We start from the raw sequence: 24,906 nt of genomic DNA, 5'->3' as shown, positions 1-24,906 counted from the left end.
AGGGAGGTGACATTTCTGCACCTCACCCAAATGGGCAAAAGTTGACACAGTAGATTTTTGATAAGCTATATGTAATGTAATACCTAGACCAACCACGAAAAAGCTATAGAAAGAAATGTATTCAAATGCACAGAATGGTTAAAAAAAAAAAAAAAAAGTATAACTTGCAGGAAGGCAGGGAAGAGGAAATAAAAAATATAAAACAAAGTAAAATGGCAGATTTAAACTTAACAATAATTGCATTAAATGTAAATGATCTCAGCACCAATTAAGAGATTGGCAAAGGGCCAGGTGTGGGTGGCTTACGCCTGTAATCCCAGCACTTTAGGAGGCTGAGGCAGGCAGATCACCTGAGGTTGGGAGTTCAAGACCACCCTGACCAACATGGAGAAACCCCATCTCTACTAAAAATACAAAATTAGCCAAGCATGGTGGTACATGCCTATAATCCCAGCTACTCAGGAGGCGGAGGTTACAGTGAGCCAAGATTGTACCATTGCACTCCAGCCTGGGCAACAAGAGCAAAATTCTGTCTCCAAAAAAAAAAAAAAAAAGATTGGCAGGGTATATTTTTTAAATGGTTGTCCAACAATATGCTGTCTCTGAGAAATTTCATTAAAACAATATATGTAGGTTGAAAGTAAAAGGATAGAAAATAATATACTGTGCAAAAATTAGAGGAAAGCAGGAGTGACTAATATTAAATAAGATAAATAAGCAAAAAGAAAAAAATCGCCAAGGTCAGAGAGGAACATGACATTATAGTAAAAGGATAGTCCACCAAAAAGACCCAGCAATCATAAAGGCGTGTGCAGCAAGTAACACAGCTGCAAAACTGTTAGACCTTAGAAGAGAAACGGATAATCCAAAATAATATGTGGAGACTTAAGCACCATTCTTAACAATGTATAGGGTAAGTAGACAGTAAATCAGCAAGGACATGGAACTCAACATCCACCAACAAGATCTAATTTGCATTGATAGAGCACTTCTTCCACAGAACAGTAGCAGAATACACATTCTTTGCAAGTGCCCACTGAACACATACCAAGGTAGACTCTATTCTGGCCATAAAACAAACTTCAACACATTTAAAAGAACTGGAATAATACTAAGGGGCCACTATGGGGTCAAACTTGAAATCAGTAACAGAAAGATAACAGGAAAATCTCCTAACACTTGGAAACAGTGCAACACACTTCTAAATAAGCCATGAGCCAAAGAGGGAGTTTCAAGAATAATAATTGTTGAAAATATCTTGTACTGAATAAACATGTCAAAATTTGCCAGGCGTGGTGGCTCATAAAATCCCAACACTTTGGGAGGTCAAGGTGGGCGAATCACAAGTTCGGGAGTTCAAGACTAGCCTGGCCAACATGGTGAAACCCCATCTCTACTAAAAATACAAAAATTAGCCAGGCATGGTGGCAGGCGCTTGTAATCCAAGCTACTCAGGAGGCTGAGGCAGGAGAATCACTTGAACCTGGGAGGTGGAGGTTGCAGTGAGCCAAGAGCACATCATTGCACTCCAGCCTGGGCAACAAAGATGGCTCTACTGTAGCCACATACCACGTGAAAAGCACTACAGACTCCATCTCAAAAAAAAAAAAAAAAAAATCAAAATTTGTGAGATGCAGCTAAAGTTGTGCTGAGAGGAAAACTTGAAGGACTAAAATTCTATCAGTAGAGGAAAAAAAACTCAGTAATTTGAGCTGCTACTTCAAGAAATTTAAAAGAAGAGCCAAGTAAGCCCAAAGCAAGCAGAAGGAAGAAAATAAGTGCAGAAATCAATATTGAAAACAAAAAGCAATAGAGAATATCAATGAAACAAATTAGTGGTTTCTTAAACAATGAAACCCACAAACCTCTAATGAGCAAAACGGAAAACACCATTAATGAGAATGAAACAAGGGATGTCACAATAGATATTGAAAGGATAACTAGGAAATACTAGCTACAACTCTATGTACATAAATTTGACAACTCAGATGAAATGGATAAATTCCTAGGGAACATCCTAGGGGAAACATTCCTAGGGGAAATTCCCAGTATGAAATTTGTAATTTGAATAGCCTTATATCAGATTGGAATCGTAATTTAAAATCTGAAGAAAAAAATTTCCAGGCCCTGAAAGATTGACTGGAGAATTTTGCCAAACATTTAAAAAAGAATTCACACCAACTTTATACATTCCCTTTCAGAAACTAGACGAGAAAGGAACATTACCCAACTCTCTTTATAAAGCCAATATCACCCTGATACTAAAACCAAATAGTATAAGAGAGTACAGACCAGTATCCCAAATCCATACAGATGCAAAAAGTTTTAATAAGTTAGCAAATTGAATACAGCAATATGTAAAAATAATTATATATTATTACCAAGTGGGGACTATTCAAGGGATGCAAGGACTAGCTTAATATTTGAAAACATTTATCAGTATAATCCATCATTTTAATAGGCTAAAGAAAAAAATCTCATGATCATAGCAAGGGATGCTGAAAAATCAAATCATGTTAACTATTTCACCTATATCATGGTCTGTGCTTTATACCTGTTGTCTATCTGACAAAGCTTGAATTTGAAAGATTTTGTTTAAATAAAGGGAGGAAAACTTAAAAGGCATTGAAAAGGACTAAGGAATCAGTAATCACTAAAAATGGAATTTTGTTCATTAAGTGTTAATGAAATAAAAGCTTGTCATTGAAAATGCAAATATATAGGTAAAGGTGAGAACACCTGACTTTTCCCCATTTGACAGGTGATAGGTTGCAGTGATATAATATGCAAATGTGGGGCAGAAATAGTGATTTGGTGTTTCTTCACTACTTCCCAGAACAACTGTGTCTGAGCATGCTGGGCAACTGGAGAAGTCACCCACCCTGGACAGTTAACCAAGCTCTTTATTCCCACAACGGCAAGAGATAAAATCCATCTGTTGTCTGTGCAGGAAGGACCCACTCAATGGTGTTCCTGTGTGCATTTGGGCTTCTTCAATAACAGATGCTTACTGTGTCCCAGTTTATTTTCACAAAATTTGTTTCTCAGCAAGAAGAGAAAAGGAACTTGAAAACAGAAAAGAGTAGAATGAGAGAACTCAGTTTAAAAACAACAGAAACGGTAAGTAGCAAAGCCTCAAATCACATCAAAGGTATGACACGTCATTTACGGTGGAGTCTGCGCCACGCTTTCTTCATAGATACTACCTCTGCTTCATCTTGTTCCACTTTAACCCTGATGGAGGTGCAATGACATAGTATTGTGTTTTTCTCTCTCCAGGTCATCTTATGTTAGCTGTGTTAGGCACGGGCAGAAAAAAATGTACTTCATTGGAAAGACACACTCTTTATAAATCCCATTTCCCAATTATACTTACCTGTTTCCCTGTTTGCCACAGTAACCTGACAGAAGAAGCAGGGTATATCAGGAAACTGCTAGGAAAGTGTTGGCCTGGTTTACAGGCAAGTCAGCTGCCTTCCCGGAGCTTTTGTTTACTTGTCTGTAACCTGAGGCGGGGGGGTGGGTCTTCCTGTATCTAGCCTTGCCACCGCTCCTTATGTTTGTACACTACTAGTTTTATTTTAATGAAAGTTTCAGAGGAATCGGGGGTTAGATCTCTTCATAAAGGCTCAGCAGGGATGGAAAAGTGAGTTGCTGTTGTACTTTAAAATCACCATTGGGCATCCCAAGGCTTCAGACTTTAAGCAACTTTCATCTTCAAATGCAGGAATTTCTATAAACAGTTTTTACAACTGTTCACTCACCCTGCTGGAAGCACTTAGCTTTGTGAAGTCGCCCATTCCATTTTCAGAATTCTGCGCAAAAACTGGCCTCACTGAGCAGCCACTCCTGGGGCCTGGCTGTGCCCTTGGGGCTCTGCAAGCACGAGACAAAGACTTTCCTCTTGACAGCCCTTCAGATGTTTGAAGATGAGCAGTCAGGCCAGTCCTTGGACTGTGCTCTCCTAGGCATGACGTCCCCAGCATGGGTTCCCCGGGACTCAGTCTTCTCTTTAAAAAGATGGGGGTAGGGATAGCAATGCCTGTCCACACACCGTCCTTCTGTCTTTAATCTGTAGCTCTTGGTCAGTATATTACAGTAGGGGCTTTTGTCCTCTTGAAGAATCAGCTTTATAGAAAATGTCTGGCTTATAAACTCCTGGAGAGTAATTCTGATCCACAGAATAAGACAGTGCTGCTTGTTGAAAATAGACCCTTAGGGGAGCAGATGATATAATTTGAAAAGCTGACGGCCAAGGGTTTCTGGCCAAGCTTAAACTACTACCAGTCACCATGGCTAACACCTGTGATCCCAGCACTGTGGAGGTTGAGGCAGGAGGATCACTTGAGACCAGTAGTTCAAGACCAGCCAGGTCAACATAGCTAGATCCTGTCTCTACAAAAAATAAATTATCTGCGATGGTGGCTCACACCTGTCGTCTCAGCTGCTCAGGAGACTGAGGTGAGAGGATGGCTCGAGCCCAGGCGTTTGAGCCTCCAGTGAATTATGATCGCACCACTGCACTTCAGTCTGTTCAGCCTATGTGACAGAGTGACACCCTGTCAAAAAAAAAACAAACAGAAACAAGCTTCACACCTGACAGGCTTGAAATCTCTCCTGTGGCCACAGCTTACTCCTGTTCTGAGGCAGCTAGCTGCAAGGGCAGTGGTTGAGTGGGAGAATGTTAATTTGCTGTTGCCAAGCCAAGTTTAGGCTCAGGAAACTCCAGGTCCAAGAGGCATACTTTGGAGGAAGGAGCTGAGACCCTGCTGTGATGGGGCATAAATAAGCTTATGGGTGGTGGGGACAAGGGAGAGGAATAATGTGGTGTGGGAAAGACGTCCACATCGGAGTCATGATCCCTGCTGTGTTCCTAACTCACCCTGTATCCCAGGAGATGTTTGTCATTCAACCTCTCTGGCCATCGTCTTTTTCATTTGTAAAAATAAGAGATCCATTTTTCCCTACCTTTGTGTAGTCAGGATCCATTCAACACGTATTAAAGTGCACTCACTCTGACAGGCTCTGTGCTAGGCTCTGAAGGTTTTATAGTGAGCAAAAACAGGTGTGAGCTTTTCCTGGGGTTCACAGTCTGGCAGGGTTGGCATAAGTGCAGAGCAAGGGAGATTGAAAACAGGAATATTAAGAGGTAGGGAGCGGGCCAGGTCTCGTAAAACACATGAAGGGTTTTCATCTTAATCCTAAGAATAACTGGAAACTTTCACTCTGGATGTATTACAGGAACTGGAATGGATATCCCTTTAAATGAGAGATCTCATGAACTTAAATAGGGGAAAAAAAATGGACCTATTTGTTTCTGCTAACCCTAACTCAAATTTAGCCTTTTCTTCAATTATAAATGTAGGCAACAAACTGTGATGGAAACATCTCTTAGCTGTGATTCTGCCACATATAGAAATCAGATATATCATCACATTATAGTTGTTATAGATGTCTCAAAATGTCATTTACTTTGAAATCACAATCGCTGTAGACCTACCAGTAAGTCTTGTTACTTACAGCATGAAGAAACATATTTATTACTATCTCATACATTTGTCTTTTAAAAGGTTGGAAACGTTTTCAGTATAATTTATTTTCTTTGTAATCCTGTGTACTTGATTTTATGCATTTAAAAATGTTATTCTTAATAGAGACAAAAAATGTAAAGAATGTTTGGTTTGAAATAAATGACCAAATAGGAGTTTCATCTCCAGCAGTATGACAGATTAGTGTAAATAAATCCCCTAATGAGAGCAAATGAAATGCTGAATATGATTTTATATACACTTTCCTTAGATGATAAAGAATCTGCAGAGTCCCAAAAGGCAGGGAAAACCAACTATTGCTTGAAAATGTCTGCAGAATCATGCAGAGCTTGAGAATCTTTGAAGGCTGCAGAGGGCTCAGCACAGGAAATAAAGTTTAGGTCAGATTACTCTACATCACACTGAGCTCCCAAAAGGCTCTACCTTGGTGTAGGGGCCGATGAGAAATAAATCCATCACACAGAAGCGGGCAGTGAGGATGCTTTATTTCACATTTCAGTTTGGTGGGAGTGGACTGAGAACCCTTAAGTACAAGGTGTCCCTGTAAAAAAAGGTGTGGTCTGTAAATCCACAAGCACAGAATTTAAGGTGGTCCCAGTTAGGTAGACCCATTGCACCCCAAGCCACTAGCAAAAGAAAATGCAAGTGCTGTCTGGAGAAATTCAACTTAATTCAGCCTTCAAGTGTTTCTTAGAAACAACATTCCAAAGAGAATGAGCAAGTCATCGTTAGGAATTACATAAAATCAAGGAGACAATCACTATGAGAGAGAAACCATGGATGGTAGGCTGAAAGAGATTCACAAAGACCTCAGATCCTGGAAGTGACAAAAATATAAAAGTATTTTATACATTTTTAAAAAAAGAAACTTGAAAATCTGTATAGGGAACAAGAGATAGAATCAAGCATATTTTAATAAGAAAGGAAAAATATAATTGAAATTTACATATTTGAATAAAACATTCCAGAAAGAACTAATAGAATGAGGAAGAGACACCATTCAAAGAAAAAATGGAGAGTTTTCCAAATTGTTTGAAAGACTCCAATATTCAGATAAAGCCCAACAAACCTCAAACATATTAATATTTATAGACGTAGATATAGATAACAAAAAAAAAGTACCTATCAAAACCATTGGAGAGGACAGTATCACTTACAGAAGTGGCTATTAAATGAATAATGAAATTCTTAACATCAGCAATGGAAACCAGAGACAGTAAAATAATTCAAAGTATTGATTAAATAACAAAGAATTCTATGCCAAGTAAAACAAGGGAAAGTGCCAAACAAACTTGAGAATTTATCACCAAATGGCCCTCACTAAATGGATTCTGAAAGATGTGATTCAGACCGAAGGAAAATAATCTCAGACGCATGGTCTGAGTTATAAGGAGAAACAGTGAACTAAGATAATTATGTGACAATCTAAAGAAACCGTTGATTATGAAACAAAGATAATTTGTGGGGAAAAATAAAGCAGGCTAGATGTAAAATGCCAAGTTTCAGTCACATATAAGTTTGAAGGGGGAATGCAAGGCCCAATATTAACTTATTAATATGTATGAAATAAGGCAAACACTAATAGGATAGATTCAGTGTATATCGTCAGTAGAAGTAGAGAGAAAAGAGTCAATAAGCAAAAGAAAATAAAAGAGTACAAATGAAGGAAGAGAAGGGAAAAAAACAAGTAAACTAGAGCAAATCAAATGCTCAAAATGTGATGTCATAAATAAAACCAAGTCACTAATCACAATAAGCGTAAATGGACTAAATTCTCCAGTTAAGGTTTTGTTATATTTTAGAAACAAAACAAAATTCAGCTATGTGCTTATTAAACAGAAACACCTAAAATACAGAAAGATTAAAAGTCAAACAATGGAAAAGATCAACCAGGAAAATAACCCAAAGCAGGCAAGTATAGTCATATTAATAGTAAAGGATAATTTAGGCAAAAAATATTACAAGAAATTTCCTACATAATGATAATTCCACTTACTAGGAAAAGGTATTGATTCTAAATGTCCGTATATATGAAGTGTGTATAACCTCATGATATATAAGACTAGACTGACAGAATTAAAAGGAAAAATTTTAAATCCATCATCACAGTAGAAGATTTTAACACACGTCTCAGTTATTAGTAGATCAAACAGGCCAAAAATCAGTAAGAAAGTAGAAAATGTGAACGGTAACACTACAGAGCTTGAATTAATGGGCTTTTACTGCCTTTGACATTAATGGGCTTTTACTGCCTTTGACATTTGGAAAAGACATGCTTCTTTCAAACACACGTGGAACCGTTGCTGGGATTGACACACCCTAATCATAAGGCTTGACCAATACACTTCAAAGGATTGAAATACTCCTGACCACACTTCTTACTGCAATGCAATTAAGTTGGGAAACAAAGCGTGTAAGATAATTAGAAAAGTTCACTCACTTGGAAATTTAATAACACATCAACGTATGGGTCAAAGGAGAAATCATAATTGAAATTAAAAGATTTCACCATCTAGTTTTTTACATCAGACACGTGGAATACAATACATGGAAGGAAATATAGAGCACTAAGTGTTTGCCTTAAAAAAAAAAAGCTCAAAATGGAGCTAAGCTCTAATTGAATCAAAGACCCACAGAAGTAGAAGGAAGGAAATTAAAAGGACAGAAATTAGTGAAAGAAACACAAAAGAAGAAATCAACAAAACAAAAGACAAAAGCTATATATTTGAAAAGGCATGATTCGTTTAAAAAAACACACACAAATGGAACAAAAAAGTGTAAGTGCAGATGCTGCAGAGAAAGACGAGGGAATAAGAACTGCTCTCAACACACTTCAGAACTTTAATATCGTGGATGACTTCCTAGAAAGACAGAACTTAGCAAAACCAACTCAAAGAGAAACACAAAATCAGAGTCATCCTTTGCTGTAAAAGAAATACAACCAACAGTCAAAATTTTTCCCATAAAGAAACCAAGTCGAAATAGCTCTATCTGAATGCTGCTAAACATTCAGGAAACAACAGTTTCATTCTCACCATTCTTACACAGAGACTAGAAAACAAAACACTCTCAATTCATTTATGAGGCCAATATAATCTCGACAGCCAAACTGTAAGAACACAACCAGAAAGAGGAGTACAGGCCAATTCAATCTTTATGAACATGAAGATGCAAAATTCTGAGCAAAAGTCACCAACCCAGATCCAGCAATGAATAATAAAAGATGATACATCATGATCAAGTTAGGTTTATTCCAGCGACTTGACTACTATTAGAATTGTTATCGATAAAATTCACCTTAGTAACAGATTTAAAAGGAAAACATCTCAATAAAGAAAAAAAAATAGAATTAAATATCCATATACTGTATGACATTTTTAAAAGTTTAAGCATATTTTTAGAAGGAAATTTTTTTAACTTGAAAAAGGAGATCTACAAAAAAAAAAAAAAAAAATCCAGCAAGCATAGTTAAGGAAGTTAAGTAGAAACATAGAAAGCAGTCCCTTTAAGATAAGGAATGAAGCAAAGATGTCCTCCATCATCCACTTCACTCCTCTTTAAGATTGCATTGGGATTTGAGCCAGCTCTGTATAGTCAAAAAAAAAAAAAAAAAAAAGAAACAAAAATTTTAAGAGTGGAAATGTAAAATGGCACGCTGCTGTAGAAAACAGTATGGAGGGTTCCTCAATTTTTTTTTTTTTTTTGAGACAGAGAGTCCCACTCTGTTGCCCAGGCTGGAGTGCAGTGGCATGATCTTGGCTTACTGCAACCTCTACTTCCTGGGTTCAAGCGATTCTCCTGCCTCAACCTCCCTAGCAGCTGAGATTACAGGTGCCAGCCACCATGCCCAGCCAATATTTGTATTTTAGTCCACCTTGGCCTCCCAAAGTGCTGGGATTACAAGCATAAGCCACCATGCCTGGCTCGATTCCTCAAAAATTAAATATAGGATTAATATATAATCCAGCATTTCCAAAGATAATTGAAAGCAGGGATACAAAAAGATACCTGCACACCCTCGTTCACAGCAGTGTTATTCACAGTAGCCGAGAAGCAGCCCAGGTATCCATTGGTGGTTGAATGGACAAGCAAAAGTGGTGAATCCATACAATAGAATATTATTCTGCCTTAAATAGGAAGGAAATTCTGACACATGCTACAACATGGATGAACCTGGAGGTCATTATGCTAAGTGAAATACGCCAGACACAAAAAGGCAAATACTGTATTAGACTACTTATATGAAGTCCTAAAGTGGACATTCAGTGTCTCTCCTGGAGAGACAGATAGCAGAATGGGAGTTGCTAGGAGTTGGGGGTAGGAATGAGCAGTTAGTGTTTAAAAGATACAATATCAATTTCGGAAGATAAAAAAGTTCCAGAGATGGATGCTGGTGATTGTTGCACAACAATGTGAATATACTTAGCCACTGAATTGTACACCTAAAAATGCTTAAAATGGTAACTTTTGTGTATATTTTACTACAGTTTTAATTTGTTTGGATCCTCAAGGAAAAAAAGAATGGCCTTTGTTTATGATTGTCCGTAAACACTGCTGCTCTCAATCCAGTGCTTCCTACTGGGTGCAGGATTATTGATCACATAGGGTTTGTGAATGGGAGGGTGTTTCAGAGGCTATCTGCAAAATTGCATGTAATTTTTCCGAGGGAAAGAGCATAAAGCTTTCATCAGACTGTCAGAGGAGTCTGTGACACACAAAAGTCTAAGACCCATTCCGAGTGGCCCCTCTAATGCTGTTAATCTCCTCCCCCATCTCATTCCCTGCAATTCTGCATAGGCTGAGACCAGACCCCCTCCTATCAGCAGAGGCTCAGATCCTTCACTTAGCTGCACCCCCCACCCCCCCACTTCCTCTTCTCCCTCTTCTCACCCAAATGCCACCTTTCTTTCATTCACTCAGGTTGTTTACAATGCAAAGAATATTCTTTAATATGCTTAAATTCCTGGAACAAGGTTTTATTTTTTATTTTTTAGATAACTGTGGCTCTGAAATCAACCACATTTCAGGGGTTTTTTCTATTGCCCTTCATTTCCTCGATGGAAATGTTAAACAGGTCCAGCTCTAGCTCAGAACCAGAAAGGTTCTCTGTCGAATGACTGGAATCCTCCAAACCATGTTCCGTAACCACAAATCATTTTCAACTAGCCTTTCTTGCTGATTGTATGTCTGGCATTTCACATAGGCTGCATTTTAACAAACTAAGACCTCTCACCAGGCCCGTGGTCTGCCTGGGTAGCGGTGAAGAATCTCAGGGTGGTAACAGAGAGATGCCTCTCAAATGAAACTTCAAAACATCAAGGGAACAAGAAATGTCACCAGCTTAATTTGCACCCAAATGAATTCTGAGACTTTTCTTTTTAACAAAATGCTTTATTTCTATCTTTAAATGAGATACATTGTTAGGCATTCCCATGAAATATCAAAAGGCATTTACATGTGTCGTTTTAACTCTTCTTTTTTGATCACACAAAGTAGGTAGAAAAGATCTGCTGAAATAGAACAAACCAGAAACCAAGTAGTGTAAGGCATTAGGAGATACATGAAGAGAATCAATATTGGCTTCTTGTACAGCATGTGGCAGGTCATGGTTAGTAGTCATCATAGTTGACGCTGGCCCCATGCCTAAAACTGTAGGGGCTCCGGGGACCAATTGCAGAGTCTTCATCATAGTGACGTTGGTAGTAATCACCATAGTACTCATGTCCATTTCGATCTCTGTTAAGCCAATAGGTGATATCATCTTCAAATTTCTGGAGAAAAAGAGAGAGAATGATAGAGGACGGATTTAAGCACACACAGTCCCCTAAGACCTAATCTTACCTATGCTTTTCTCCATGGTGGTTTTTCTTCAATAATTAACAACCCTTAGTGAGAATAACTCTCCATTACCGTATTCTTGTGCTCAGTGGCCAACATGGCCAGCAGTATTCACTCTGATAAAAGCTATCTTTTTCCAAAGGAGCACAGGCGCATACCTTTGCAACGTTTTGTAAAATATTTGCTAAATATACTCCAGACTTAAACTTTTCTTTCTTGGTAAATCAAATGGACAGCTGCCCAAATAGAGTAACAACTTGGCCTGACCCTCAGGCCACATCTCATTGTGGCAAATACTGTTTTATCTTCCTACCCCATTCCTGTGCCTGGTTCTTTATATTGCATGTAGTAGATGCTTAATAAATGTTGCCCAAGTTAGATCAACCACCGCACTGGCCTATTACAGTGCCAGGGCAGAGAACTGGGGGTATAGTTGATGGTGACTCTTATACGTATGTGGTTGGTTAGAGTATATACAGATGTCCTTATTCATTCCACAAACACTATGAGATGGGCACCGTGTGTCAGGCCTGGCCCTGTGCTGGGCACTGGGGGGACTGCCAAAAACAGGATATCTGCCTTCAAAAAGCCTACTGTTCCTGAGAGACAGATACGAGAAGAGACAGTTGCAGCTAATAAAAGGGATGGAGGAGCTAAAGCCAAGTAAGAAGTGTAGAGTGATGCTCAGGTTTTTGGTTTGGGCGACTGATCTTTGCTATTCATACATTTTTTTTTTTTTAAAGGAGAGGCTAAATTTTCTTTGGTGATGGTGAAGGTGCAAGATTAATTTAGACTAGGACTCACATGATGCTCAGGACGTGGCAAGAGATTTCGTGTGAGAGCAAAAAGGCAGGGAGATGACAGATGGGCTGGGTGAACGGGTCATGCAGTGTGGGGTACAGGGGAGTTTTTCTCCGTGCGTGGCCCATGCACCCCCTACATCCAAATCACACATGCAGGTTGTCAGGCACCAGCCGCTCCATGCCTCCTGCATGGAACTTTCTGGTGTCTGGGTCTCGGCAACCTGTTTTTATTTTATCAAAACTGCCAGTGAACATTAATTGACATATGAGAATTTTGTGAGGCTGAAATCCCCAGCCTAGCCCATGACTGTGGTCTCTGGGGCTCAGTGGTCATCCACTCTTGGTGGCTAGTGGGCCAACTAGTGCTGGGCTAAGGAGCATGATTCCAGTGTCTCACTGTCATTCTCTACAGCTGGGGTCTGAATCATCTGAGCACACCTCAGCCTCTGCCTTGGGAAGGAGGACACTGACTTCTTTGGCTCCATCTCTAGTTTTGCTTCTCCCATTATACAACATTTTTGGCCATGGTGAAACATTCTTGCTTCTTGGTTTTTCTCACTTTATGTTATTTTTTTAAGAGGGAGTTTTACTCTTTCACCGAGGCTGGAGAAGTGGTGCAATTTCAGCTCACCGCAACCTTTGCCCCCACCCATGTCCAAGCGATTCTCCTGCCTCAGCCTCCCAAATAGCTGGGGTTATAGCCATCCGCCACCACGCCTGGCTAATGTTTTTTTTTGTGTTTTTAGTAGAGACAGGGTTTCACCATGTCGGCTAGGCTGGTCTCTTAACTCCTGACTTCAGGTGATCCACCCACGTTGGCCTCCCAAAATGCTAGGATTACAGGTGTGAGCCACCATGCCCGGCCTCTCATTTTAGAAATTTGAGGTTTTAGCTTAAATATGTATTTTCAAAAAATTTTTAAAATGTTTGATGAATACAGAAATAATGTAGACTCAGATTTTAAAATCTGTATGTAAGAAAAGAGCATAGAAAAAGAAGATCATATATATTCCTTTGCCAGAAACCACCACTAGTGAGACTTGGACGTATTCATTGTAGTCTCTTTAGTGCATGTTGATTTATTGTAATCTTATTGGATCCTAATCTTTATTCTGGTTTTGTCACAGAGATTATTTGAGCAGTTGCTGCGTGCTAAACTCTTTTTTTTTTTTGAGATGGAGTCTTACTCTGTCATCCAGGCTGGAGTGCAGTGGTGCGATCTCAGCTCACAGCAACCTCCACCCCCCAAATTCAAGGGATTCTCCTGTGTAATTCCCCTGAGTAGCTGAGACTACAGGCGTGAGCCACCATACCCAGCTAATTTTTTGTATTTTTAGTAGAGACGGGGTTTCACCCTGTTGACCAGGCTGGTCTCAAACTCCTGACCTCAGGTGATCCACCTGCTTTGGCCTCCCAAAGTGATGGGATTACAGGCATGAGCATTGTGCCCTGCATGTTAAACTCTTAATGCCCATTTTAATCATGGTCATCAAAGAAATGCAGATTACTAAAAGAGGATATAGCATTTGCATTCTTCAAATAAGTAAACATATATTTTTAATTTCCAATGAGAACACCAGATATTGCTGAAGATTCTAGGAAACTGTTGCTCTTACATGTGACTCACAGGAACGTGCAATTTGCAAATACTCCGAGATGGTTAAACCTGATTCCACCCTTGCCCCAGGAACCTCACTGGGAAGAATGTGGTCTAAGTAAAGGACAAACTCCACAGAGATGCAAATAATAGCACCTGCCTTTTGGGTTGTTGTGAATGTGAAGTAAGTTCATACCTCTGAATACTGAGGATCATTCCAGGCTCAGAGTTTGGCTATATGTGTTTAGCTGTTTGCACAGCAAAGGAAAAAAACCAAAAAGATACTTTGGGAACAAGTCATATGTCCAATGGCTGGAAATTCGAAGGAAATTATGGTATAGCCACATGATTTCATTTTACGCAGCCATTAAAAATGATATGTCTAAGGGTCTTAGTTTTTCCTTCACCTACTGCAGTATTGTGTATGCACCGTCTAAATGAATCATGTGCCCGTTTTGAAAAACACTTCCAACTGCCCAGTTGGAGGTGCTGCCCATGAAAAGCCTATTTGCTCCCTGGTGGGGCTGCACAGGCCACGGGTCCTCCCTCTACATCTCACACAAAGAGCTCAGCCCCCTCAGTCACTGTGGATGGATGCCCACACGGCCACATCTATGACTTCTACGGGCTGCCGTCTCACCTGTGCATGCACCCCAGCTGGGAGCCTGAGATTATAAACTCTTTGTACTTCATTCAATGAATACATCTAGGTGCATGAACTGTAAACCATCTTTTCCTATAAGCACATTGTCAAATTTTCCCCAAAACTTCTACAAAGACCCATCCTCTCTTTACAAGTCCTTTTTCATCTCTTTTTCTTATCATCATAGATCTGTCGTCCCTGTTGTTTCTGACAGTCTTCAAGGTAAAAGTGAAAAGGTTTTGGGGGATTGTGAGTTATTTTAAGAATACCCGGACAAAACTGTCCAGCCAAGTTAAAAGCGTTCCCAGGAAAGTCAGATTACCAATGAATCTACGTCCCAGCCATTTTGGTCCATGACTGCCCTGCGTTCTGCCTCCTGAACGTGCCCTGGTGGAAGCTTCCAGCCATCACCCTTACGCTATAGGTAATGTGATCCAGTGGCTGACAGCACTCAGCATCAGTGCTCTTATTTTAGGAATGAACAGCAAAGCTGAATTTTCTGCTTCCTATTTCCCTGAGCCAGGCCTCCTCCCTGCCACTCTGCCCTGTGGAAGCCAGGCCTGAAGACAGAGGCAACACTCACCGCTTCGTCAAAGCCCAGGTAGAGAAACTGCTGGTACCACTGCTGCACCTCGGGCCGAGTCCGGTCCCACAGCTGCCGCTTCTGGCGTTTCAGGCTGCCGAGGAATTCTTTGGCTTTGTTCTCATCAATGGCCACGCTAGTCTTAGTTGGAACAGGTGCTGAAATCATCAATCCCCATCCCCAAAACACAAAGAATGATTATTACCTTCCTCACTCGCAGTGAATCCTGTTATACATCCCATTCCACACCACCATGGTTTCGACTCTCAATTTCATTCTTACTTGCATGGGACAATGTGACACAGCCTGGTAGCATCAGTCACCACGCCTCCTGTGAATTCTATTTGTTACAGCCCTATAAAGGGGCATGAACTAAACTTCAGCCTCTAGGTCCTCAGGGTAGAAATGAAATTCAGCTCATCCCCTGCAGCCCTCTCGCTCCCGGGACCCAGGCCTTTCCCAGGGGCAAGTGGCCCACCCCTCAGGCTCCACATTCAGGAAACAGACTGGATATCTGGTGCCACACAGGTATACTGGCATGTCCATTGCATATGCAAACACAAGAGGGTTGTGCTTGGCTCAGGAGATTATGTAAGAAAAAGGAACCGGAAAGATGAGACCCGGGTGAGCAGGTACCAGCCCCTGCCCAACAGTAGAGCTGATTCTCTTACCAGGCTGCTGGGACACAAAGTCCCCTTAAGCCATTGCCTCTCTATACCTCACAGTCTGACCATTGATGCAGGGTACTGACCCGCACCCTCACATTGCTGCTGCTAACGTTTTTCTATCACAGTCTCAATTGTTGAAACGGAACCACTTCTGCAGGTGTGCTCGGGGAAGCCACTGTGCCGTTAGGTGTTCTGCCCTGCTGTTATTTTGAGCCTCTGTCCCTTCGTCTATAAAAGCAGATGGACAGTTCCTCTTGATGACATTAGGAAAAATGCACAGGCTTATGGAAATGCAGGCCTGATGTGTTTGTTGGTCATATGGATAAGTAGCAGCAGGGTTTTTTGTTTGTTTGTTTTTTACAATCCCTTCAGGGACTGTTACGCTGTTTTATACACAGTAGGTGCTCAATATGTGTTTCTTGGTCTGAACTGAGTAAAGGCTGCGGGATGCACATGTAGGAGTTGTGACTGTCTCAGCAGCTTGCTCACCTATGACAAGCTGGCTCTGTGAGTACGTTGTTCACCCCTGGGCATCCGTGAGGAGAGGCTCCTGCAACCCCACAGCACGGCGGGGGGACCCTCTGAGCTGCCTCAGAGATTGGGGATGGAACAGGGTTTCATGGGTGGCTGGAAACCCAGGGAAAGATGCTGGGACCACCTCCAAGGAACTCCTTGCCCTCAAGAGGGTCCGCCTGTTCTCCAGCCATCTGCTGGGGGGTCCCTGAGTAGCAACTGGGGAGTATGGAAAGAATGACTAGGAACCCACTTGAGGGAGGAAGTTCAGCCTGCTAGAATCCCCTGTAAACTAGGAAGGAAAGAATAAGTGACTAAATGGTCACGTCGGAAATATGGTAACACTTTTTCATTTCTAAAGGATTTTCCGTTTTACAGATGGAGATGAAAGCTGGGAGAGGGAAAATGACATTCACAAGACCCCACAATTGATCCACCTGATCTGATTACGGCAGGTCCGGAACCTGTGTGTTGTGACCCCCAGACTCTTCAATTTCTATGACATTTTGCTGCTGTCACATTTATCTTGAATACATTTTTCAAAACAGAGGCTAATAACAAGAAAGGCTTTTCTGTTTGAAACCTTTCCCCGAGAGTTCATTGGATACAGGGACTACCGTAACAATGCCGTTCCACGCCTGCCCCACCAACTGAGGCTTATGTGTTCCAAAGATAGTCTCTAAAGTGCTTCATGGTTCTAAAATAAACAGCATGCAATTAACACTGTACCACTGTTTCTTTTATTTTTGAGTCCACACTGACAGCTTTCAGAAAAATAACCTTCAGACATTTACTGGCACTAATATTTATCTAATGAAAGACCACACCACATATCCACAGAATAAGCCCTTCATATCTGCTAACCTTCTATGGAGTAAGCACTTTTGATTTTCCAAATACAAGACTCCAGTGAGCACATTCCATATTGCCATTTCATTTCCATCCAGTTAAGAATGCATCCCTTATCCATTTGGGAAATATTTACCTTCTCGTTTTTGAAGCATCAGCTTGAGTTTATTTCCACTTATGCCACCTAAAGGAATGAAAATTGAAATCCATATCAGAGTTACACTGTACCCTTCAGTTTATCAAATGCAGAAATCAGAGTGGGGAAAAAAAGAACTGCAGGCCTCCACCCTGATTTGGCAACTTGGTAATATCACCGCATTCAATGCTTGTAGTATTCCCTGTCCAGCAGGATGAACAATTCAGGCGGCCCATGGCTAATATTGGTGATAAGGACCACAGCTGACCAAGAGCATTATGATTTGAGCTAGTCAGAGTGATGCTGTTCTTTTAGCCCTGTGTCTTACTATGAGGGGCAACCATCTGTCATGCGCATCTTCCTGCAAACTTTCGCTTCATGGTGTAATACATTGAATAGTGTCCTCCTGAAATTCCTAACCACCAGAAACCCCTGAATGTGAGCTTATTTGGAAATGAGATCTTTTCAGATATAATCCATTAAGGATCTCAAGATTTTTCTTTAAAAAAATTTTTTTTAACAGCCTGACTCATCACTGAGAGAGTCTCAAGAAGTTATACAGGATTTAGACGAACAGAAATCCAGTGACCAGTGTTCATATAAAAAGTGAGGATCCAGAGAGGTCGCCCATGTGAAGATAGAGGCAGGCAGAAATGGGAGTCGGGCCCCCACATACTGGAGAACTTGCTTTCGCTCTCTAAAAGTGCAGCCCACTTTTGTAGCTTGCCCATCACCCTAAAACCAAGCATGATTTGTACCACTTGCTGTTATTTGTATTCAATTTTAAAAGTATTTCTGATCAGCTCAATCATTTTTAATATAAAATACCTTGTCTGCCCTGATAGAACACTCCCCTCCACCCAGTGAACTGGCTTGCGGACCTATAGACGCCCCTGACTCTTAACTGTTGCATGCAGACATGCTGACTTTGTAGGTAGTGAACAGAGCATCTTCAGGTGTAAGGAACCGGAGTCTGGCCCCAGATTGGAGGTAATGGTGACCACTTTCTCAGCAGGGTTCTTAGCCTCTCCTTCCGTGGGCAGGCTCCAGGGGGTCTAGAAAGGTATGGAAAATTGTGTTTGCATCTGCAAAGGCACAATTTTCTGGGAATAGGAACTGTAGCTTTTGCCAGACTCTCAAAAGTATCTGTGACCCCAATAAAATTAAAAACCCCTGCTTTGTTTGTGAATTCCATCAATAAAGCTGGGAGAAAAGAAATAAATGTTTTAAAAGAGAACCTCTGCATGAAGGAGTTGGGGAGAAAAAAATATCCACAGCTAAGAATTACAAACTGGCTGCCCTACGTGGGGATGCATTTTATTAGCATACCCAATGTTTACAAATTTTCAATTTGAAGACCTCTGAGCCAAGTCACTCAGCACATCCATAGTCCATAAGCAGCCACCTAACCTACTAGCCTCCTGTAGCATCTGGATTAAGGTGCTGCCTACCTGCCTGCAGAGTCATTGGGCCATCCAGGGAGGCTGCTGGCCTGTCCTCTGGGACGGGACAGGGAACCTGCTAGAACTTACTAAGTCTACTTCCTGCTAAGTGCCTCCCTCGTAATTCACGGGTATGGTGGACACAATTTCTAGCCGTTCAGGGAGAGCCCCAGTACATACCGCTGTCCTTGTAAATGAATTTTGCGCTCAAAAGTGTTCCAGCTTGGATGATAATTACATGGCCATCCAATATTTCGAGGTTTAATGGCATGGAAATGGCTTCGTAAGATCTCTGGGGACACCCTGAAGGGCCAGGAAAGAGAGGCGGTGGTTGCCCTCACACCTTCCCTAGGAGGGCTGGGAGTCTGCTGGGTGGCGAGCTAAGATATCAGCATAGTGCACAGCAGCGTGTGGGAGAGCTGCAGTGGTTTTTGTTACCTATGCTCAGGTCGGTCTACAGTGACGTCGTTGTTTAAAAAGCAATTGCAATCTTAGGCTGTTTAGTAAAGGATAATTTAAAAAAAGACAGTAACTGTCCTGTCTCTGTACCATCACGGCTCTGAGCAGACCTCTTCTCTACTATTTAGTTCAGTTCACATCGTCTGACTTGAAGAAGATCATAGAAAATCTGGAGTTGTGGTCAAAGGAGTGTCCAGGGAGGACTAGGGCCCAAACATGTGTTATATGAGAAGAAATTAAAGGAATTTAGGTGTTTAACTTAGAGAAATAAAACTTCTGGGGCTGGGTGTGGTGACTCAAGCCTATAATCCAAGCACTTTGGGAGGCTGAGGTGGGTGGATCGCTTGAGGACAGGAGTTCGAGACCAGCCTGGCCAACTTTGTGAAACCCTGACTCTGCTAAAAATGCAAAAAATTAGCTGATGTGGTAGCACATTCCTGTACTCCCAGCTACTTAGGAGGCTGAGGCAGGAGAATCGCTTGAACCTAGGAGGCCGAAGTTACAGTGAGCCAAGATAGCATTACTGCACTCCATCCTGGGTGACAGAGTGAGAGAAGAAAAGAAAGAAAAAAGAAAGAAACAGAGAAAGAAAAGAAAAGAAAAGAAAAGAAAAGAAAAGAAAAGAAAAGAAAGAAAGAAAGAAAGAAAGAGAAGAAAGAAGGAAGGAAGGAAGGAAAGAAAGAAGAAAAAGAAGAAAGAAAGAAAGGAGGGAAGGAGGGAAGGAAAGGAAGGAAGGAGGGAGGGAGGGAGGGAAAAAACGAAGCTCGTGGGAGGAGAACAACAGCTTTGAGGGACCACTGGGCCATGGGTTAGGGCATAAAGTAAGATTTCCAACACCCAGACGGACAGCCACCCAAGATAGGACAAATGGCCCTGGGGGATGGGGAGGTTGAGATTAAGAGTTGCTGGAGGTGTCTGAGCATAAACAAAGGTGAGCACTTGACCAGGCTACTGTAGAGGGGATTTTCTAGTTAGATGGGGGTGGGACTGCTGTTAAACATTCTACTTCCCTTCCAAACTTACGTTCAATGAAGAAATCTATGAAAATATTTGCCAAGGCAGACAGATATGTTCCTTGGCACTAATAATAGCATTCATTAATGTCTTAACATTTGTCAGTCTCTAATAGCTCACAGGGTAGTGCATACAGAATTAAGTATGGCCCCTCCATCTGTTTGCCTTCTGTAAAAGCGCTTAACAATTAATGAATGAAATGTGGTCTGATGTTGAAATAGACACTAGTTTAGGCATTTGCAATGAGGCTGCAATTTCTTGCAGCAAATGTATGTCACTATTACTCCAGAAACAAGAACTTCGCCAAACCTTAGCTATAGACTGAAAAGCACAAATAAATCCAAAATTATGAATTATGAACGTTGATACTGTGCCAGGTAGTACACACTGAACTACATATTGGTACATATAATTGGACACTACACTAAATTTGTTTGAAGAAAAGAATAAGGAAAAATAGAATGGCTGTGATTTTTTTTCTGTATTATGGATTTTTCACCCAATATCATCAGCTGTTCATTCTAGGCTGCAATAATAATCACTCCTGAATTTATCCAATCCAGTTACCCAGTATTAGCTCTACCAGCAAATTCAGAACTGCAAGTTGCTCCTTTGGAGGTGCTAAATATTAATAAATTGATCAAGTAGGGGCCACGGTCATTTTCTTTATTAAATGTTTGTGAGAAAGGGAGTGGTGGTTCAAGCCTATAATCCCAGGACTTTGGGAAGCCGAGTCAGAAGGATCACTTGAGCCCAGGAGTTTGAGACCGACTTGGGCTACATAGTGAGACCTCATTTCTACTAAAAATTAAAAGAAAAAAAAAAAAGGTAGTCAGGTGTGGTGGCATGCACCTGTAGTCCCAGCTGCTTGGGAGGCTGAGGTGGGAGGACTGCTTGAGCCCAGGAGATCAAGGCTAGGCTGCAGTGAGCTATGACAGCACAACTGTATTCCTGCCTGGGCAATAGCATGAGACCCTGTCTCAAAAAAAAAAAAAAAGTTTGTAGGTAGCATAAAGAGTCACCTTTGGGATTCTACATCAAGATTTTCTTTGCATAAGAACTTTCACCTCCCAGGTCAGTGATGAGATTTTAACTGACTTCTATCACTGAGTTATTGATAAAAACTAAATAAAATACCAGCCAGTGCTCACTCAACTTATTCAGATGTGCTTTTTCTTCTCCTTTTTTTTTTTTTTTTTTTTTTTCTTGAGACAGAGTTTCATTCTTGTTGCCCAGGCTGGAATGCAATAGCACCATCTCAGCTCACTGCAACTTCCACCTCCCGGGTTCAAGGGATTTTCCTGCCCCAGCCTCCCGAGTAGCTGAGATTACAGGCATGTGCCACCACGCCTGGCTTATTTTGAATTTTTAGTAGAGACAGGGGTTTCTCCATGTTGATCAGGCTGGTCTCGAACTCAGGCCTGCCTCAGTTTCCCAAAGTGCTGGGATTACAGGGGTGAGCCACTGTGCCTGGCCCAGATGTGCTTCTTAAAATGCCAAGAACAGAGTTGGGGGCAGGTAAACTATACAGTGGGAAATAACTGACTAGCTTCGCTGGTGGTTCTAATGTGGAACAGTAATCTTCCCTGCTTGGACAGAACTGGCCACCTCCCTTGCTGTTCTAGCAACCCTGGGGCTCCACCCCAGGGCTCCTATTGAATGTCCCCTGCCTCTTCTCACCTGGAGTTCAGTTTTCATACCTGTTCTGAATGAGCAAAACACAGAAACTAAGCAATCGAGTGAGACTTCCTTTTACATTAGGCAGTGCCCAGCTGCTTTGCAGCAGGTCAGCGTCAGGCTCAGGATCTTGGGCAAGCCACTTTACACACCAGTAACTCTGAGGCCACAATCCCTGCCTCCACAAGGTGTAAGCTTCAAAGGCAGTCATGTGTCCTTGAGGCCACTTGTGAACCATAAAGCCTCCTCTTACTCATTGAAGGTGGTAACTCAGGACAAACCACGGTTTCAGATTATGGTTCCTAAAGTGGGGCCTGTGGACCCCAGCGTTCAGGTGTTGGAGCACCCATCATTCTGGGTGTGCGTGTGAATGGACGTTTTACAGAGAGCCAGAGGGATTAGCTGGGAGCTCCACAAAGCAGAATGGATTAAGCATGATTCCTTTAAGAGCCTTTCCCCTGTCTGGGGTGTGAGGCCTGTGCCCAGCTTTGCAAACTGCAACTTGACCCAGCCGGGAAGCTCAAGTCAACTTGTTGCCAAGCGACTGCCTGGAAGGGAATCGCGGTGATGGTGCCATTTGCCTACCCTGGGTTACCAGCTGCGTAAAGCCCCCCACAACCCCTTTGCTCTTTATGTTAAGCCCCAAAACACTACCTTCCCACCCTTCGGAAGCCTGGCCCTCCTTTCCCAAGGTTGCCCCGCAGATCTGAAAGCCTCCCCGCCCTTGACCCCGGTACTCTCTCCACCTGAACTCGTGCAAGCGCAAAACCCTAGACCCGGTGCCCATCCCACCCCATTGGCCCTGCCTGCGCTAGGGATGGGTCCCTACGCCGCCACCCCATCACCGATCGCTCTCCCCAGGCACCCTGGAAGCGCCACGCGGGACGAATCCCTGGTGCCGCTATCAATCAGCCTGGCATCGTCCCGCTCACCTGGGCCCCAGCACAGGAGCAGGAGCAGCACCAGCCCAGTCACGGCCAGGACCGCGGGCCGCGCGGGGGAGGCGACCATGGCGGCGGGGCGCGAGCAGGAGGGCGAGGGGCGCACTTGGAGCTGCTGCGCGGGAGGACTGGGCGCGGGAGACTGGTGCGAGCGGGCCGGCGCGGCCGCGGGTTATTACTGCGTGGCTGCTTGGGCGGGACCTGGCGGGTCGGCGCCGCGCCAAAGGGCTGTGGGCCAAGGGCTGCGCCCGGCGCCAGGGAGAGCACCGCCGAGGTCACCGCTCCAGCCCTGGCCCCACGAGGAACGCGCCCCCCGGGCTCCATGGTCAGGGATGATCGCGGGGCGCGGCCGCGGAGAACCGCGGGGCGCGGCCGCGGAGAACCACCGGCCGCGGGATGCCGCGTGGCCAGCGCCGCCCGCCGCGAACGCGATAAGCGGTGAGGACAGGCTGGGTTCCGGAGACCCAGGGAAGGGCAGAAGGCATCCGGAGAAGGGACGAGGCCCCCTGGTCACTCAGAGGGAGGACTTGCCGGATCCCAGCGCCAGGGTCTCTCCCTGGTTCCCCCAGTTTCTCTGCCCACTCCAGCTGCGCCTCTTCCCCCTACTCGCCCCTGATACCTCGCCCATTCCTTCCCCATCTCCCTCCCTCACTGCTTGGCGGCATTGCTTCTGCCTGGTTTATATAGTGGGCTTTGGAATTTCCTTAGTTCAGAGCTGTTCTTAAGGATGCCTTAGGCGGTGCTGTGTTCTGGGATGTTTTGAAAGACTCCACAGTCTGGGTTCAGAACTGCAGTCCAGGAAATCGGCTCACCCAAACTTCTCCAATAGAAAAGCCTTTGAGAAACCAGGAACCTGGTGGCCGACAGCTGTGAGCAAAACCACTGCTTCTTGTTGCCAGCTGTGTAATCCGGCACACTTCAGCGATGTTAAGGTGAGGCCCAAGGGAGACGCAGAACTGCATCCCAGTAACCGGCCTGTTCGAATGTAGAGGACACGTGAAAGGCGGGGTGGTGAACAGAAACTAGAACTACCTTACCCCAAGGGACTCTGAGCGGGTCACCTATTACTCTCTCTAGGCCTGGGCTACAAAAGGATGATGATGTGAGATTACCTTTCCTGTCTTCCCATCTCAGATCTGCCTTGAACTGAGTTGATTAACTCTTTCCTTCATCAAGGTTCTCACTTTTTTTTTTTTTTTTTTTTTTTAGTCTCACCTGTCGCCTAGGCTGGAGTGCATTGGTGTGATCTCGGGTCACTGCAACCTCCGCCTCCTAGGCTCAAGCGATTCTCCTGCCTCAGCCTCCTGAGTAGCTGGGATTACAGGCATGTGCCATGGAGCCCGGCTAATTTTGTATTTTTAGTAGAGATGGAGTATTACCATGTTGACCAGGCTGGTCTCGAACTCCTGACCTCAGGTGATCCACTCACCTCAGCCTCCCAAAATGTTGGGATTACAGGTGTGAGCCACTGTGCCCAGCTGGTTCTTTTTATACTTTCCAGGGGTAACCACTTACCATGCTTCCATATAATTAGCTCTCCATGAAGTGCAGTTGAATTTCACCAGCAGGCAGGAGAAAGAAGTCTTCTGACATTGAGTTAGCAAAGGCAGATGGTGGCAGACCAAAGAAACAAGTGCGAAGTGGGTCTGAGAGTTAAATAACAGTACTGCCCAGGATGTCGGATAATATTACACATGGATTATCTTGGGGAAATGCTTCTAAACCCTTGAGGAAACTGTAGAATAGGGGATAGGAGTTTTAAAAGTAACTAGGCATGTGCCGGAACAAGAAATTTATTGTTACAAAGAAAAACAAAGCACATAAAAAGCCAATATTCAGGCCGGGCGCGGTGGCTCACGCCTGTAATCCCAGCACTTTGGGAGGCCGAGGCGGGTGGATCACGAGGTCAAGAGATCGAGACCATCCTGGTCAACATGGTGAAACCCCGTCTCTACTAAAAATACAAAAAATTAGCTGGGCATGGTGGTGCGTGCCTGTAATCCCAGCTACTCAGGAGGCTGAGGCAGGAGAATTGCCTGAACCCAGGAGGCGGAGGTTGCGGTGAGCCGAGATCACGCCATTGCACTCCAGCCTGGGTAAAATGAGTGAAACTCCTTCTCATAAAAAAAAAAAAAAAAAAAAAAAAGCCAATATTCTGTTTGGATTGGTTTAGAACATACATTAAACATAATGG

At 43.0% G+C, this 24,906-nt stretch overlaps 1 protein-coding gene across 1 annotated transcript; it reads right to left on the bottom strand.

Annotated features, from left to right (window-relative positions):
• Positions 1-10,919: 10,919 nt before the first annotated feature.
• ECRG4 (ECRG4 augurin precursor) lies at positions 10,920-22,892 on the bottom strand. Its single transcript, XM_032262989.1, has 4 exons — positions 22,704-22,892; positions 17,180-17,227; positions 15,014-15,171; positions 10,920-11,320 (listed from the first exon to the last, which is right to left on the bottom strand). The coding sequence occupies exons 1-4, from the start codon at positions 22,780-22,782 to the stop codon at positions 11,159-11,161; spliced, it is 447 nt and encodes a 148-aa protein (XP_032118880.1). The 5' UTR covers positions 22,783-22,892; the 3' UTR covers positions 10,920-11,158.
• Between the last annotated feature and the right edge of the window lie 2,014 nt (positions 22,893-24,906).

The sequence above is a fragment of the Sapajus apella genome, unplaced genomic scaffold, assembly GCF_009761245.1.
Source record: "Sapajus apella isolate SASKATOON/1434 unplaced genomic scaffold, GSC_monkey_1.0 scaffold134, whole genome shotgun sequence".
NCBI classification, from domain to species: Eukaryota; Metazoa; Chordata; class Mammalia; order Primates; family Cebidae; genus Sapajus; species Sapajus apella.
This window is presented reverse-complemented; position numbering and strand designations above follow the sequence as displayed.

Coding starts and splice junctions, on each gene's coding strand:
- ECRG4 (XM_032262989.1), bottom strand. CDS start 22,782: ATGGTCGCCTCCCCCGCGCGGCCCGCGGTCCTGGCCGTGACTGGGCTG. Junction 17,228..22,703: donor GCTCCTGTGCTGGGGCCCAG/GTGAGCGGGACG, acceptor TCATTCCTTTAG/GTGGCATAAGTGGAAATAAA. Junction 11,321..15,013: donor ACCTGGGCTTTGACGAAGCG/GTGAGTGTTGCC, acceptor CTTTTTCTCCAG/AAATTTGAAGATGATATCAC.